Source organism: Cetorhinus maximus, chromosome 11 (genome assembly GCF_964194155.1).
Source record: "Cetorhinus maximus chromosome 11, sCetMax3.hap1.1, whole genome shotgun sequence".
Taxonomy (NCBI): Eukaryota; Metazoa; Chordata; class Chondrichthyes; order Lamniformes; family Cetorhinidae; genus Cetorhinus; species Cetorhinus maximus.
In genome coordinates, this window is record NC_135889.1 from 12,819,398 (window position 1) to 12,833,375 (window position 13,978).

The 13,978-nt window shown below is 42.1% G+C and overlaps 1 protein-coding gene across 1 annotated transcript in view; it reads left to right on the forward strand.

Annotated features, from left to right (window-relative positions):
- LOC144686400 (partitioning defective 3 homolog B-like) overlaps positions 1 to 13,978 on the forward strand; it is an 877,073-nt gene that overhangs the window by 383,667 nt on the left and 479,428 nt on the right. The window contains exons 7-8 of the mRNA XM_078551550.1: positions 8,821 to 8,946; positions 10,436 to 10,803. Coding sequence (XP_078407676.1) covers positions 8,821 to 8,946; positions 10,436 to 10,803 — 494 coding nt within the window. The remainder of the gene's footprint in view (positions 1 to 8,820; positions 8,947 to 10,435; positions 10,804 to 13,978) is intronic.

Here is a 13,978-nt window from a genome sequence, read left to right on the forward strand (position 1 = left end):
TTCAAATAGCTTTTCTGAGTTCAAGTTTCTGATCTGGATGAGTCACTCCCCGCCCCTTCCTCCCTGCCAACAAAAATTGGATCTACTGGAACTGGGGGCAGGACCTCTGCATATGGGTCTCACCCATCATTTTTAAAGGCCAGCAGAGTTATAGCACAGAAGGAGGTCATTCAGTCTGTCATGTCCATGCTGTGTCTCTGTAAGAGCTACTTAGCTAGTCCCATTTCCCTAACTTTCTGCCTAAAGTTCTCCACATCTTTACCTCTCCTCCTTTAAGTTGCTCCCTAGAATTTAATACCTCCTTAAATGGCTTGGTGTCAATTTTTTTCTGATGACGTACCTGTGAAGTGCCTTGGATTGTTTTACCATGTTAAAGGTGCTATATAAATGCAGTTGTAGAGAAATTGCCCACCCAAATAGATTTGTGCATTTGGGCAGTCAGTGGCTTAACAAAACCACGGAAGTTGAAGCTTTGGACTGTGGGGAATTTTGGATGTTCCCCTCCACACTCATTGCTTATTAATTGGAGGTGAAAATTGGAAATTTTTATAGTTTGTCAACCGCATATTTCTAATGTGCTTCTCTATGCCCCTGGTGCGCATATATAATGTTTTAAACATGATAATATTTCTGGCCTTTGACTTTACATCTACCGTACATTGACTGTAAAGGTTTAACACTAAATTCCTTGGAGAGAAAGAGGATAAAAAAAGAGAAGCATTAAGAGATCAGTAATAGACCAGAATGAACGGGTGATCAATAATACTCATCTATAAATGGCTGAATTTGAAATACTGTTATCACTGAAGCACTAGATTACTTTTTTATTTATTTTACGTTTGCAACTTTTACAAATTGCCAGGGAAGAGTAGGCATAAATTTTAACTGAAGCGCTCGGAGAAAATTCCTTTTTATAAAACGGCAATGAGTGGTGAAAAACTGAGTTCGTTATCTCTTCTGCCACATTGCTCACTTCAGCGTTTAATAAGATACTGAGAACTAGTTGGCCCATTGGCACTAGTTTTTGTGCATTAGTGTCCTGTAACACAACAAAAGTGCTACCCAGGTTTGCACCTGTGAGAAACAAGCCAGAGGGGTGGTTCTTGATCTAATTCTGACCATCAGTTGATCAGGACAGGCTGTGTTTTTCCCAACCCCAACCTGTGTTCCCATTGCAACCCTGAGGAAAGAGTGCCCATGATAAAATACTTTCTTCCACTTGATTTCTGTTTTCCCCGATGTCCTTCACTCCACCATTGGCTGCTTAGGCCTCAAACTGCGGAATTTCCTCCCTAAACCCCTTTGCCTCTCCAAGATGGTCCCTAAAACTCGGGGAGATGGTGTGGAGTGGTAATGTCATCTGGAGTGGTAATCCAGAGGATCAGGCTAATGCCCTGGGGACATGGCAGCTGATGGAATTTAAATTTGATTAATAAATCCGGAATATAAAGCTATTTTCAGTAATGATGACCGTGACAACTATCATCGATTGTTGTAAAAACCCATCTGGTTCACGAATGCCCTTTAGAGAAGGAAATCTGCTATCCATACCTGGTCTGACCCACATGCAACTCCGGACCCATACCAATGTAGCTGACTCTTAATTGCCCTCTGAAATGGCCAAGCAAGCCGCTCAATTCAAGGGCAATTAGGGATGGGCAACAAATGCTCGCCTTGCCAGTGATGCCCGCATCTCATGAAAGAATAAAGAAAAACAACTTCTTTGGTCTAGCTTTTGTCATCCTCTAATGTAGTTTGGTGTCAAATTCTGTCTGATGATGCTCCTATGAAGCACTTCAGGATGATTCAATATGGCATGCAAGTTGTTGTTATTTACCGTTACTCTGTGTATGAAGTCAGACTCGCGCAAAATGGTTTTCCCTGTAAGACTGCAGCCACCATTAAGAATTTCTTCTGTAATAGACCGTGGTAGCAACTCTCAGCATTTCTAAATCTCGTACTTAAATAATGAGTTTGCAACATGTGATGCTCTGTACCACGGAAGCAATGAGCCTCAATGCTCTCTTCAAAAAATGGTGTCCCATAATGAGGCACAGACCCGTGATTGTGGACAGCCCTTTAGTCCTTTGCTGAAGTAGTAGTTCTTGAATTATGAATTGAACTTTGAATGGGTGCAGGCTGTTTGACTCGGAATATGAGATGCACCCATCCCAGAGGCAGACAAACATGTTACCCAGCACTGCTCCCCCCCTCAGCCCCTCCCCCCTCAACCCTTGCCCTTCTCGACCACCAGCCCCTCCCAAGACATTAACTCAGCACAAATCAAAGATTAAAAATGTGAGTTTTCAGGTTTATATGGCACGATTGCTAAAGCAACTTTCCAGCCTCTGGCTGTGTTTTATCTATTATTTATTACTTGTTATTTAAACATCTCTCTGTTTGCCTTTGAATGAGTTGTAGGCAAATAATAATCACTTAACCTGGAGGGATTATACTTCATGGTGATGGTGCGATGGGCTTTGATGCAAAAACCTAAGAATTCACTTTGTGCTGGAACATTCCTTAGCACCATTAGTGAATCCGGTTGCAGTCGGCATTTTCAGGCTGCGGGCCACGTATTCAGGTTTGCCATCGTGAACCAGTAGGACTGTGTGTTCAATTTAACGTTTCCATCAAAACGACTTCGTTTTGCTGCCATCCATGGTCTCCACTCATATGGTAAAGATTCACTGACACACATACATTAGCATTAAACAATAAGGCCACATAGATGTCAATGCTCCACAGTAAAGCCACCTCTAAAACCTCTGACTTCTGCCGAGGTACCCAGACCTTATCTTGATTTTTCTGTGGCAATTTTTGGTGTTGATGCACTGGCTTCTTGGATGCATCAAATGTGTGAAAGCACTTTGGCACACTGTTACGAAGCCATTTGACTGCTGTGCAACCCCACTTAAAAAGAGGCAAGCTTTCAAAGGAGAATGAATTCACTAATTGTGAAAAAGCATATGGGATCTTGGGCTTTATAAATTGAGGCATAAGAGTAACAAAGCAAGGAAGTTATGTTCGATCTTTATTAATCACTGGTTAGGTCCCAGTTGGAATAATGTACCCCATTCTGGGTGCAATACTTTAGGCAGGATGTCGAGGCCCTCGGGAGTGTGCAGTGGAGATTTACTAGAATGGCACCAGGGATGTAAGATTTCAGTCCTGTGGAGAGACTAGAGAAGCTGGCATTGTCCTCCTTGAAACAGCGAAGGTTAAGGGGAGATTTAATAGAGGCATTCAAAATTATGAGTAAATAGAAAGAAAATGTTTTCACTGAAATGACAGTTGGTAACCAGAGGGGACAGACTTTAATTGACAAATGTGGTGAAATGAGAAATTCTTTTATGCAGTGGATTGTGAAATGGAGTGCACTTATTGAAAGAGTGATGAAAGTGATGATAATTTCCAAAGGGGAATTGGATATATACTTGAAACAGAAAATACTTGTCTGACTATAAGGAATGAGTGGAGGAAGTGGGAATAATTGTGCAGCTGGCGCAGGCATGATGGGGCTGAATGGCCTCCTATGCTGTATGATTCTGAAATTTGAATTTATTATATTAGGACTCACATACTTTGAAGATTAGCAAGAGCTGATTACGGCCATAAGTCTTTTAAATAAAAGTCAAAATTAGCAGTGGGAGGCCAAAGGAGCGAGTTTCACTCCTGAGGAGCGAAATAAAAATGAGCGACGAGGTTGTGACGGTTGAAATAATGCCTTTTAGTTGCTTTGAAAAAAATTGTTGCTTCCTCTCTGCTTCCCACCAATACCACCCCCACCCCCCACCCCCCGCCACTTCCCCCAAAAAAAAGTGCTTTCTTCCGTTACGGCCCCCGTGTGTCACAGAGCACCTGCGGTTATGTTAGCGAGGTGGGCAACCTGTTCTCGTACCTCTTCTAGCAGTCCCCGTTCAGGAAGCAGCCATGCGATTGGGCTCTGCTATGATGCCTGTCACAATCAAGGAGGCTGATGGCCCATGCAGCAAGGGATTAACTTTGGCTCAGGTGGTACGAACTGGGCTGCCGCATCATTTTAGGCTGTTTTCTGCTACTGCTCGAGACAAACGTTTTGCTTTTTTTTTTGCACCATTCAGGTCTGACCAAGTGGGCGACTTATTGGAGGGCTGCCGGTTGTTGTGGGAACTGTGATCCTAACTTGAGTCAGCCCTCCAGGGTAGGAGAGAAACGGGAAAAAGTACCTATAAAGTCACTGGAAAAATTGTATGCTACAGCTGGAGTAAGCTATGGGCGTAAACATGCCAATGATTTTTTTTCACTTTTAATGAAAAGGCTAGATTTGTGGCATAAAACTCTTTTTAAGTCATGGATGAAAAATGGTATTGTTCATTGAGAAGGGATCTGGAAGTACCACTAAAGTTGGAAAAGTTGATGCTTAACATAATAGTTGTGTTCACATTAACTGCTCTTTCGGAACAAAGGCTCACTGAGTTGTAAACTTATGGTAGCTTCTAAACTTTCAAAATTCCAGCAAGAAATTGGCTCCTATTTGAGGAAACAAACGCTTGTGCAAATGTTAAATCTTTGAAGCACTTAAATTATCTTAATAATGTTGGTTTAGTTCACAGTTGCCCTTTTCACCTCCCCCCCCCCCCCAATCGAATGTTCCATACTGCTTGACATTCCCTAAAAATGACCAATATCAGAAACAGTTTTTGATCTAACCTGTCCAAAGCCCTAGTTTTTAACTTCCACTCAATTTTTTTAGACTTTTTCTTACATCCCTGTCTCTCCTTTACTGATCACCTCCCTTCCCTTTTTCCAAACACCGCCCTCTCTTTTATCTAGCAACACCTACCACCCCCACCCCAGCCCTTTTCACCAGTTTTCAGCTTGCCCATTTCTCTGGTCCCCCTTCTCCCTTCCTTTCTCCAGACTACTCCCCCCCACCCTCCCCACCCCCCAACACCCACTTTATTCCAGCCCACCTTCCCCTTTTTTCTGTTCCCCCCCCCCACTCCACCACTGCTCTCTCTGCACCCACCCTGCCCTTTTCTTCTATCACCCTTAGCTGTTTTCTTCATCACCCTGCCCTTTTTGCCATCCTCCCACCCCCCCACCACCCCCGGCTCCTTTCTCTGGCTTCCCCCACCCTCTTTCCACTGAGCTCTGTTCCTTTTTTTCTGCTAATATCTATTTTGCTCCCTTTTATCCCTATTCCTTTCTGCCTTTTTTTCATTTCTTTCTCTCCCTTTCTCTCTGTCGCTTCTCTGATAAATCAGCCTTTTTCACTTCTGCTTCAATTTCGCTTTCTCCCCCACTTCTTCCCTCCCTCTCTTCTTTTTTACGTATTACCTTTATTTTTTCTGTTCCACATGTTCCCTCCTATTTGCACCTCTCTCCCCTCCTTTATTCTCTTGTTGTGCAGCATCTCTATTTCTTCCTCCTGTCTCCAGTGAGGGAGGAAGAAAGTGATCGCTATGAGAAAGGATCAACACAGCATGCAGAGCCAACTGACAAGAGCTTTCCCAATAAATAAAACAGGGATGCTTTGTCCTTGTAACATAGTTTTGCATTGTCTCGTTTCAGTGCAGTGTGTACAAGTAGAACAACTTAGGTATTTTGTGCTAAAAATCAAGATGCCCTGGACAGTTCACGGCATGAGAGATTTTCCAACAGTGCGGTGGAAGCAGAGACTTTCAATATTTTTAAGGCAGAGGTGGATAGATTCTTGATCACTATTTAAAAAATAAGGGGTCGCCCATTTAAGACAGAGGTGAGGGGGATTTTTTCTCTAAGAGGGCCGTGAGTCTTTGGAGCTCCCTTCCTCAAAAGGCAGTGCAAGCAGAGTCTTTGAATATTTTTAAAGCAGAGGTAGATAGATTCTTGATAAACAAGGGGGTGAAAAGTTATCAGGGGGGTTGGCGAGAAGTTTACAATCAGATCAGTCTTGGTCTTATTGAATGGTAGAGCAGCTAGTCCGGATCCAAATTCCTGTGTATGTATTCATTAATTTGAATTATGACATTGTCCAGTTTAATGCTGCTTTTCTTTGGAGTGGCCTGTGAGCTATAAAAGTTAGAATCAGAAAGTTAACTTTATGACACGACATTTTAATAAGTATAAGATACTTTAATAAGACTTAACTTTATAAGATCTTAAAAGCATGTTGTTTGATTTGGGGCCTTAAAAAGGTTGATTTTTTTTTTAAGCTGCCCAAAACTAATGCTGCATTTTAGTCACTTGAATTATCTGAGCATTCAGCATAGAGTTGAACTTCAGAGCTAGGCCAAGAAATACAAATCATCGTCTGATTTGGCACTGTATTCTGTATGCCATTGATTTTTTTTTCCTTCCTTCAAAGAAAACAAATATTTATCAATAGCTGCAATAAACTTTAAAATTTATAGTCCGGTATTGCTGAATGCTGCACTACTCAAAATGCAACAGCTGTATTAACTGCGTGGGTGAGTGAGGGGAATTTTTTTGCATTCTTCTCACACTATCATTCAGTCTGTGCAGTCAAGGCAAAATTGCACTGATGGTTCAGTATGCACTGAATGCCTTGTCCAGTGCTGAGCCATTCAGGATCAGAAAGTACCAGGTTCTGCATCAGGTCTCTGCCGTATTAACTGATCTCATCAGATGTGGCAAATGTTATAATTGGCCTCTGGGCCAGAGTAAGTTGTGGTGGGTATAGGCATGTAGAGCTGCCAGGCTACTTGCTCCCCATCAGTGTCCAGTAATGCCTGCCGGAAAATGACCATAATGATGCTTTGGTGAGGATGGGTTTGGCCTTGGCTGCAAGCTTGCCGAAACTTACTGTGGAACCACACCCCAGCGTAACTGCCTTCCAAGGCTGTGGGAAGAAAGTTGGTGGTTTACTGTGTGACGAACGAGTTTGGTTGAGCTGCTGGATGGAATTTGATGTCAATAAAAATGTATCTTTCTATAAGTCACTTCCTTTAGAGAAAGAGGAGAGTATTGATGGATTGGAGGTTTATGGGGGGGGTGCAGGAGGGAAGAGGGCAATGAACATCAGTCATCTTAATCAGTCTTCATCTTAAAATGTGTTTTAAACAGGATAGTGAATGATTTGTAATCAGTTTTGCCATCAAGAATTTTGAACCCACGTTTGAATCTTAAAAATGCATGACAAGTCTTCCATTTTATGCTTGTGTCAGGGTTTCTGCAAAGCACTGAAGCAGTACAGCCAATGTGCAATCTTAGTACCTCACCCCATTTAATCATTTTTGTTTCAGCAATTCAATCTAAACAAAAAGCAACCAAAAACACTTAGCCGAAACATATTTTACACAAAACTGATTACACCTATAAAATGACCTGCTGACTTTAGATTAGATTTGGTAGAAGAGTGACTATATTTATTCTGCTGTGCAGATAATTAAAGGAAGCTTTATGCTTGGGTGCAGAAAATTCGCTGCAGTGAAAGTTGGAATTGTTATATGGTGGAAGTGAATGGGAATTAGTTGAATCACTTGAAATTTTATGCAACGGGAAGTGGTTGAATCTATTGATATTACAGAAAATAGAAGTGATAAAAAGGGCTGTGCTGCAGTCTTTGGGTCAGGTATATCAAGTTGATTGTATATTGATTCTAATTATGACAAACTAATTTAGGCAGTTGGAAAGATAAAAGCAAAACGCTTGGCATGGTGTAGTATTATCTTCCAAGGCAATGTGTTAGAACAATAAGCCTGAAATTATCTAAAACTATTGAAGAAAAGACTTGAATTTGCATAATGCTTTTCAAAACCCTAGGATGTTTCAAAGTGCTTTACAGCCAATGAAGTACTTTTGAAGTGTAGTCACTGTTGTAATGTAGGAAACACAGCAGCCAATTTTCCTGCAGTCAGCTCCCACAAACACCAATGTGATAATGACCAGATAACCTGTTTCTGTGTTGTTGATTGAGGGATAAATATTGACCAAGACATTGGAAATAACTCCCGCTCTTCTTTGAAATAGTGCCATGAGATCTCTTGCATCCATGTGAGCAGACAGGCATGGTCTCGGTTTAACATCTCATCCAAAAGACGGCACCTCTGACAGTGCAGCATTTCCTCTGTACTGCTCTGGAGCGTCAGCATTGATTTTTGTGCTCATACCCTGGAGTGGGGCTTGAAACCGGAACGTTGCGACTCAGAGGCAGGAGTGCTACCTTGTGAATATTACAATGGATAGCTAAATGGGTGCCAGATTCAAAAACACAGGGCAATTTCTGTTATCACAAACTCGTACAGTTTTCCACTTTTGACTTTGACTTGGTCAATTCTATCAGGCAGGTGGATGATTTTTTCTCCAAAAAGTAGTTAAGAGAAGGTTCACTCAATTGATTCCTGGGATGAAGGTTTTATCAAAGGTTGGGCCTGTATCCACTGGGGTTTAGAAAAATGAGAGTTGATCTTATTGAAACATGTAAAATCCAGAAAGGACTTGACAGAGTGGATGCTGAGAGGATGTTTCGCCTTGTCAGGACAGACCAAAACTAGGGGACACTGTTTAAAAATCAGGGATCTCCTATTTAAGACAGAGATGAGGAGAATTTTTTTCTCTCTGAGTGTAGTGAGTCTGTGGAACTCCCTTCCCCAGAGAGTGATAGAGACCGGATCATTGAATATTTTTAAGGTAGAGGTAGATAGATTCTTGACTAACAAGGGTCTAAGGTATCGGGGGTAGGGAGGATGGTGACATCGAGGCCACAATCAGATCAGCCATGATCTTATTGAATGGTGGTACAGACGCAAGGGGCCAAATGGCCCATTCCTGCTCCTAATTCATTTGTTTGTATGTAAATCTTTACATGCTTTTATTTTGTTGTGCGCCCTGCAGATTCCTTGGTCTGTGCATTCGTGGCATTGAAGAGAACAGCCGATCAAAAAGAGAGAGGCTGCTCCAAGAGAACGAATGCATTGTCAAAATTAATGACAGCGATTTAACAGACAGAACATTTGTCCAGTAAGTGTGGCTGTTCTTCTCTCAAACCTTGTGACTGTACATTTTTCTCGTGAGCCCTGAGTGTACCTGGGCTCTCTCAAAGCTTCAACATTCTGAGTGAAGCGAACAATTGGGAGGCAGAGAGCACTTTTATTAAATCTTCTATATTGGGTGTGCAGGGTGAGGAGTTAGATGGTATACCCACAATATATTTGGTGCTGTGATTAACTTTCTCTTGCTTGATTGGGCATTTTTAACAGTTGTCCTCATTTGAAACTGAAAGAGCCACAGACGTACATGGAAAGTACAGCATTCGGCACGACTGGTCTATGTTAGTCTTTATACTCCATGAGCTCCTTCCCATTGTAATAGTCTCTTTCCAACCCCACAAATGCCTCTATTCCCTTCTCCATCATGTGTGTGCCAAGCTGCCCCTTAAATTAGCTTACACTCTTTTATAGCTTTTTATTATGTTACAGCAGTTTCCCATCCTATGTACTTGTAATGATAACCTTGGAGGCCAGCAATCCTTCTGTATGATCCCAGGTATGTTTGGATATTAAAAAGGGTTGCATACATATGTGAGCTTAGGGACAGAAGAAGGCCATTCAGCTCTCAAGCCTTTTTTGCCATTCAGTTAGATTATGGCCGAACTGCATCTTAACCCCCATTACCCATCTTGCATCCGTAACCTTTAATACACATGCCAAACAAAAATCTATCAATTTCAGTTTTGAAATTTTTCAATTGACCCGCCAACCTCAACTACTTTCTGAGGGAGGGAGAGAGTTCCAAATTTCCGCCATCCTTTGTGTGAAGAAGTGCTTCCAGGCATCACCCTGGAGTGGCCTAGTTCTAATTTTAAGGTTATCCTCACTTATTCTGAACAGTCCCACCCAGAGGTCATTGTTTCTACCTCTCACCCCCTTCAATCATCTTAAATACCTCAATTAAAGAATACAGGGCGAGTCTGTGCAACATCATATGTCCCCGTAATTTAACTCTTTTAGCATTATCGTTCAGGTGAATCTCATTCGGTGAAACTCATCATAAGTTAGTTACAGTTTCGTGCCATAAGATGAGTACTGATCAAAAATTTCAAATTCTATTACCAGAATGCAGTGTTTCTCTCACTGTTTTATGATGGTGCAGCATGGACCTCTGCTAAGCAGTCTCTGGCCATTGAACTTCATGTTTCAGCTCTGGCATTGGAGGAAGTGCCAAAGCTAGAGGTGATGTGCTCCTCATCAGGGAGGGAAGCAAAACCAATAGGACAAACTGCCCTAGTGAATGCTGCTCGTGAGCGCCTCCTAGCAGTTGGCTTATAGCACGGCCACAGTCTTCTCAACCTTAGCAGAATGCTGTTTTTGTCTGGACGGTGTGAGGGACAGGGAAGACATCCACACAAAGGGACAGAATGAGACGTTTCAAAAATGTAGGAAACTTTTTGTTGGTGCCTCATGTCTTAATGATGCAGTTTGACTTTAAACTCCTTTTTTTTGAATTGCAGAGCGCAGGAGGTTTTTCGGAATGCAATGCAGCTTCCTGCTGTGCAGCTCCAGATCGTTCCAAGTTATAACAGGGATCGGTATGAGAGGTCTGCAATTGGACCCCTCAGTAGTTACAACCACGAAGATGATTCCAAAACCAAGTTTCCACCTCCATTACGTCCAAAGCCAACCAGCAAACCTACGGACTTGACTTATTCCAGTAGTTCTGAGAATAGCTCACCCTTGATTTTAATGCAGATCAGTAGCCCTAAACAGTTGAGGAGCAACAGTCACTCAGTACTGCCAAAGAAAACGTCCTCACCAACATCATTAGGTGGACTTGGGACCAAGAAACAAGGAAAAAAGATCAAAATCGATTTGAAAAAAGGTATGTTTTGTGCTGCAACCCAGAAGGAAACAGGGTGCTTCTGAATTGTAGTCACTGTGTAATATAGAAAACACAACAGCCAATTTAAGAACAGCAAGCTCCCACAAAGAGCAATGTGATAATAGCCAGGTAGTGACATTGATTGAGGGATAAACGTTGGCCCTGATCTTTTACGTCTAACTGCGAGGGCAGACAGGGCCTTAGTTTAACATCTCATCCAAAAAACAACACCTTCTACAGTGCAGCACCCCTTCACTACTGCACTAGAATGTCACCCTAGATTTTGTGTTCATGCCTCAGAACTTGGACTTGAACCCACAATCATCTGATGCAAGCATGCTACCGCTGAGCCATGGGAAACATTGGGAAGAATAATTGCATTTTGTTCACTTTAATGCTTATGTGACATTGTTGCACGATATTCAGAGCAGTCCAAACTCCACCACATTAAATGCTGTAAAGGTACAGCTTAACCATGACTCCAATATTGCCTTTGGTTCCTGTGTATTGTGAGTAATATTGCTGCTCACATTATAGACCTCCTCTTTCAGTGATGTGAATTGGATGTTCAATAGGATTATTTCTGCAGCAAAATGCAGTCAGTGGGGGATGCATTCACAATACAAATTATGTGAGTTCAATCAATCTCGGTCACTTATTGCAGTCCGATCTCCAGGCATGATTGAACAAGGAATTGCCCAAGCACCTCCATTCAGGCAGGGATTTGTCGTATCAGCATCTGCACTATAGATATACATATATATAAATAGGATCGTCGTGTCATTGCTCATTGTATTGGGGGTGCGCTATTTTGTAATAGGGATATTATGAACTAAGTGTGACAAGTAAAGTGTTACACAAAACATATTTGAAACATGATTGCACTTCATGTGCAAGATTTTACACTGAGGTCAGCAACAGATTTCTAAAGGACCGCTCAGGTGAGTTGGGAAAGTTTTGGCCCTGTCTAAATGTGAACAGTATGCCTTTCATCTCATCACTGCTATCACCTTGACTTTTTACATTGTCTACGTCATTGTTCCTCCTGACATCCTCTCTCAGCCGAGGTTATACCTTCCTTGCTCTCTGACTCCTCTCTGCCTTGTGATTTCCAGCCCCACACTGTTCTGTTCTGTCACCTGTGCAACTGCAACCTTCCCTCCTCATTGTTCTCCTGCTTCCTGCTCTTGTCTCCCTGTCTACCTATTTCCCGTTTGGTATCTGTTTTTTGCTCTCTTTCTCGCTCTTTCTCTCTCTGTCTCTGTCTCTCTCTGTCTCTGTGTTTGCCCCTCTCTCTCTCTCTGTCTGCCTGTTCTGGATAGAGTGTCTTCCTTTTCCCTTCTCCATTTCTTCGATGAGTAAGCATTATATTAAAAAAACAAACGCACACACAACACACACACTATACGTACACACACAACACACACATACCACACACACACACACAACACACACAAGTGTGTCTTGTAATATACAGCTGAGAATCGTGCTTCTGTTTCTTTTCTATATAGGTTGGTGGAATGTTAGGCACCAGAGGCTGAAAATAGCAGCTCAGGATGGGAAGAGGAAGCTGTGGGGGCTATGGGAGGCTATGGTACTGAAGAAGTGGGAGGGAAAGAGAGAGGAGCAGGCAGAAGAGATCTGGCAGGCTGGTGGACTTGAAGAACTGCCACTGAGTAGGCGCAGATAGAGTAGATAGAAGAAACAGAGATGTTGTTGCAGAGAGAGGCAATAAAGGATGGGCAAGAGAGAGGGTGTGGAAGGGTAGGTAGAGATGGAGGGCAGTAGCAGCAATGGGGTGAAAATGGAAGAGACCACAGTGCCAGGTGATTAATATAGGAGGAGCATGAGAAGAGTAACAAGACTCAAGGGCAGCAATAGCAGTTTATTTCTTTAAAATAAAAAGTCAAAGTTTTTTTTTAAAAAGGGGAGGAAACCTATATGGGAGACAAATGGGTGGCAGTATGTTTTGTCATTTGGGAACACCGAATAAAAGGGTGTTTACTGTTACCTATTAAATATTTAATGTTACACTTCTGATGTTGCTATTACACTCATGAGCCAGAAGATTGTGGGTGCAAATCTCATTCCAGGACTTGAGCACAAAATCTAGGCTGGCACTTTATTGCAGTACTGAAGGAGTGTTGCATTGTCAGGGGTGCCATTTTTTGGATAGGCCAATAGGTAAATTAAAAGATCCCAAATCACTATTTCTAAGCAAAGCAGGGAGATATCTCCAGTATACTAGCTGATATTTATCCTTCAGCCAACAGCGCTTAAAGAAGAAGAATACCTGGTTATTAACACAATGCTGTTTGTGAGACCGTGCGGACTTCCCTACATTTCAGCAGTGACTACATTTCTAAAGCACTTCAAAGCTGCAAAGAGCTTGGGGCATCCTGAGATTGTGAAAGACGCTACTGAAATAAAAGCCTTTCTTTTCTTCCTTTGGCGTTACCTCTTGGACACTGTGGGATGTTATAAAGGTGACACCAGGAAATGTGCATAACAAACAGGAGCACTCAGAATTTTTCATATGTTGTGCAGATGAGTTCCAGAGTCAAAGGCAGGCATGCTGATATCCACTTTTATGACGCTTAGAATTACAGATTTATTTTGTGTGGCAGTTAGATGAAGAAACTTGCTCCTTAGAACATAACTTCCATGCAGTGATGAGGAAGTCACCTACGTTTTCAGTTATTATAATGCAAACATTGATAATATATGGGGAATGAACTGGGAGCTGCTACGGAAACAAATGTTTTCTTTAAATGAACATTTCCCATTATCTAGGTGCCCATTAACTGGAGTGTACTGTGCATTGGAAATCAATTGGGGCCTGAGAAAATGTCCCCTTTGGAAATGAACATTCTCATTAACTGTTTTTCAGCTGTCACTTCACTCGAGAGCATGGGATCAGCATTTCCTTTGTGTGCTGATACATGAGTATAGCAAAGATTGCTCATTATCTGAACTCTGTGTCATAGTACATTGGTTTGTATAACCTTTCAAAGCACCAAGCCATTTCCTAATACTCAACATATAATGCACACGCTGTTCAACTTCTACCTATTCCCTTAATGCCTGTCTTCATTTGCCTTTACTGCCCTAGTACTCCTAAGCAGTGTGACCAGCTTCAATGAACTGTGGGATGAGTTGGGCACCATGAGTACCC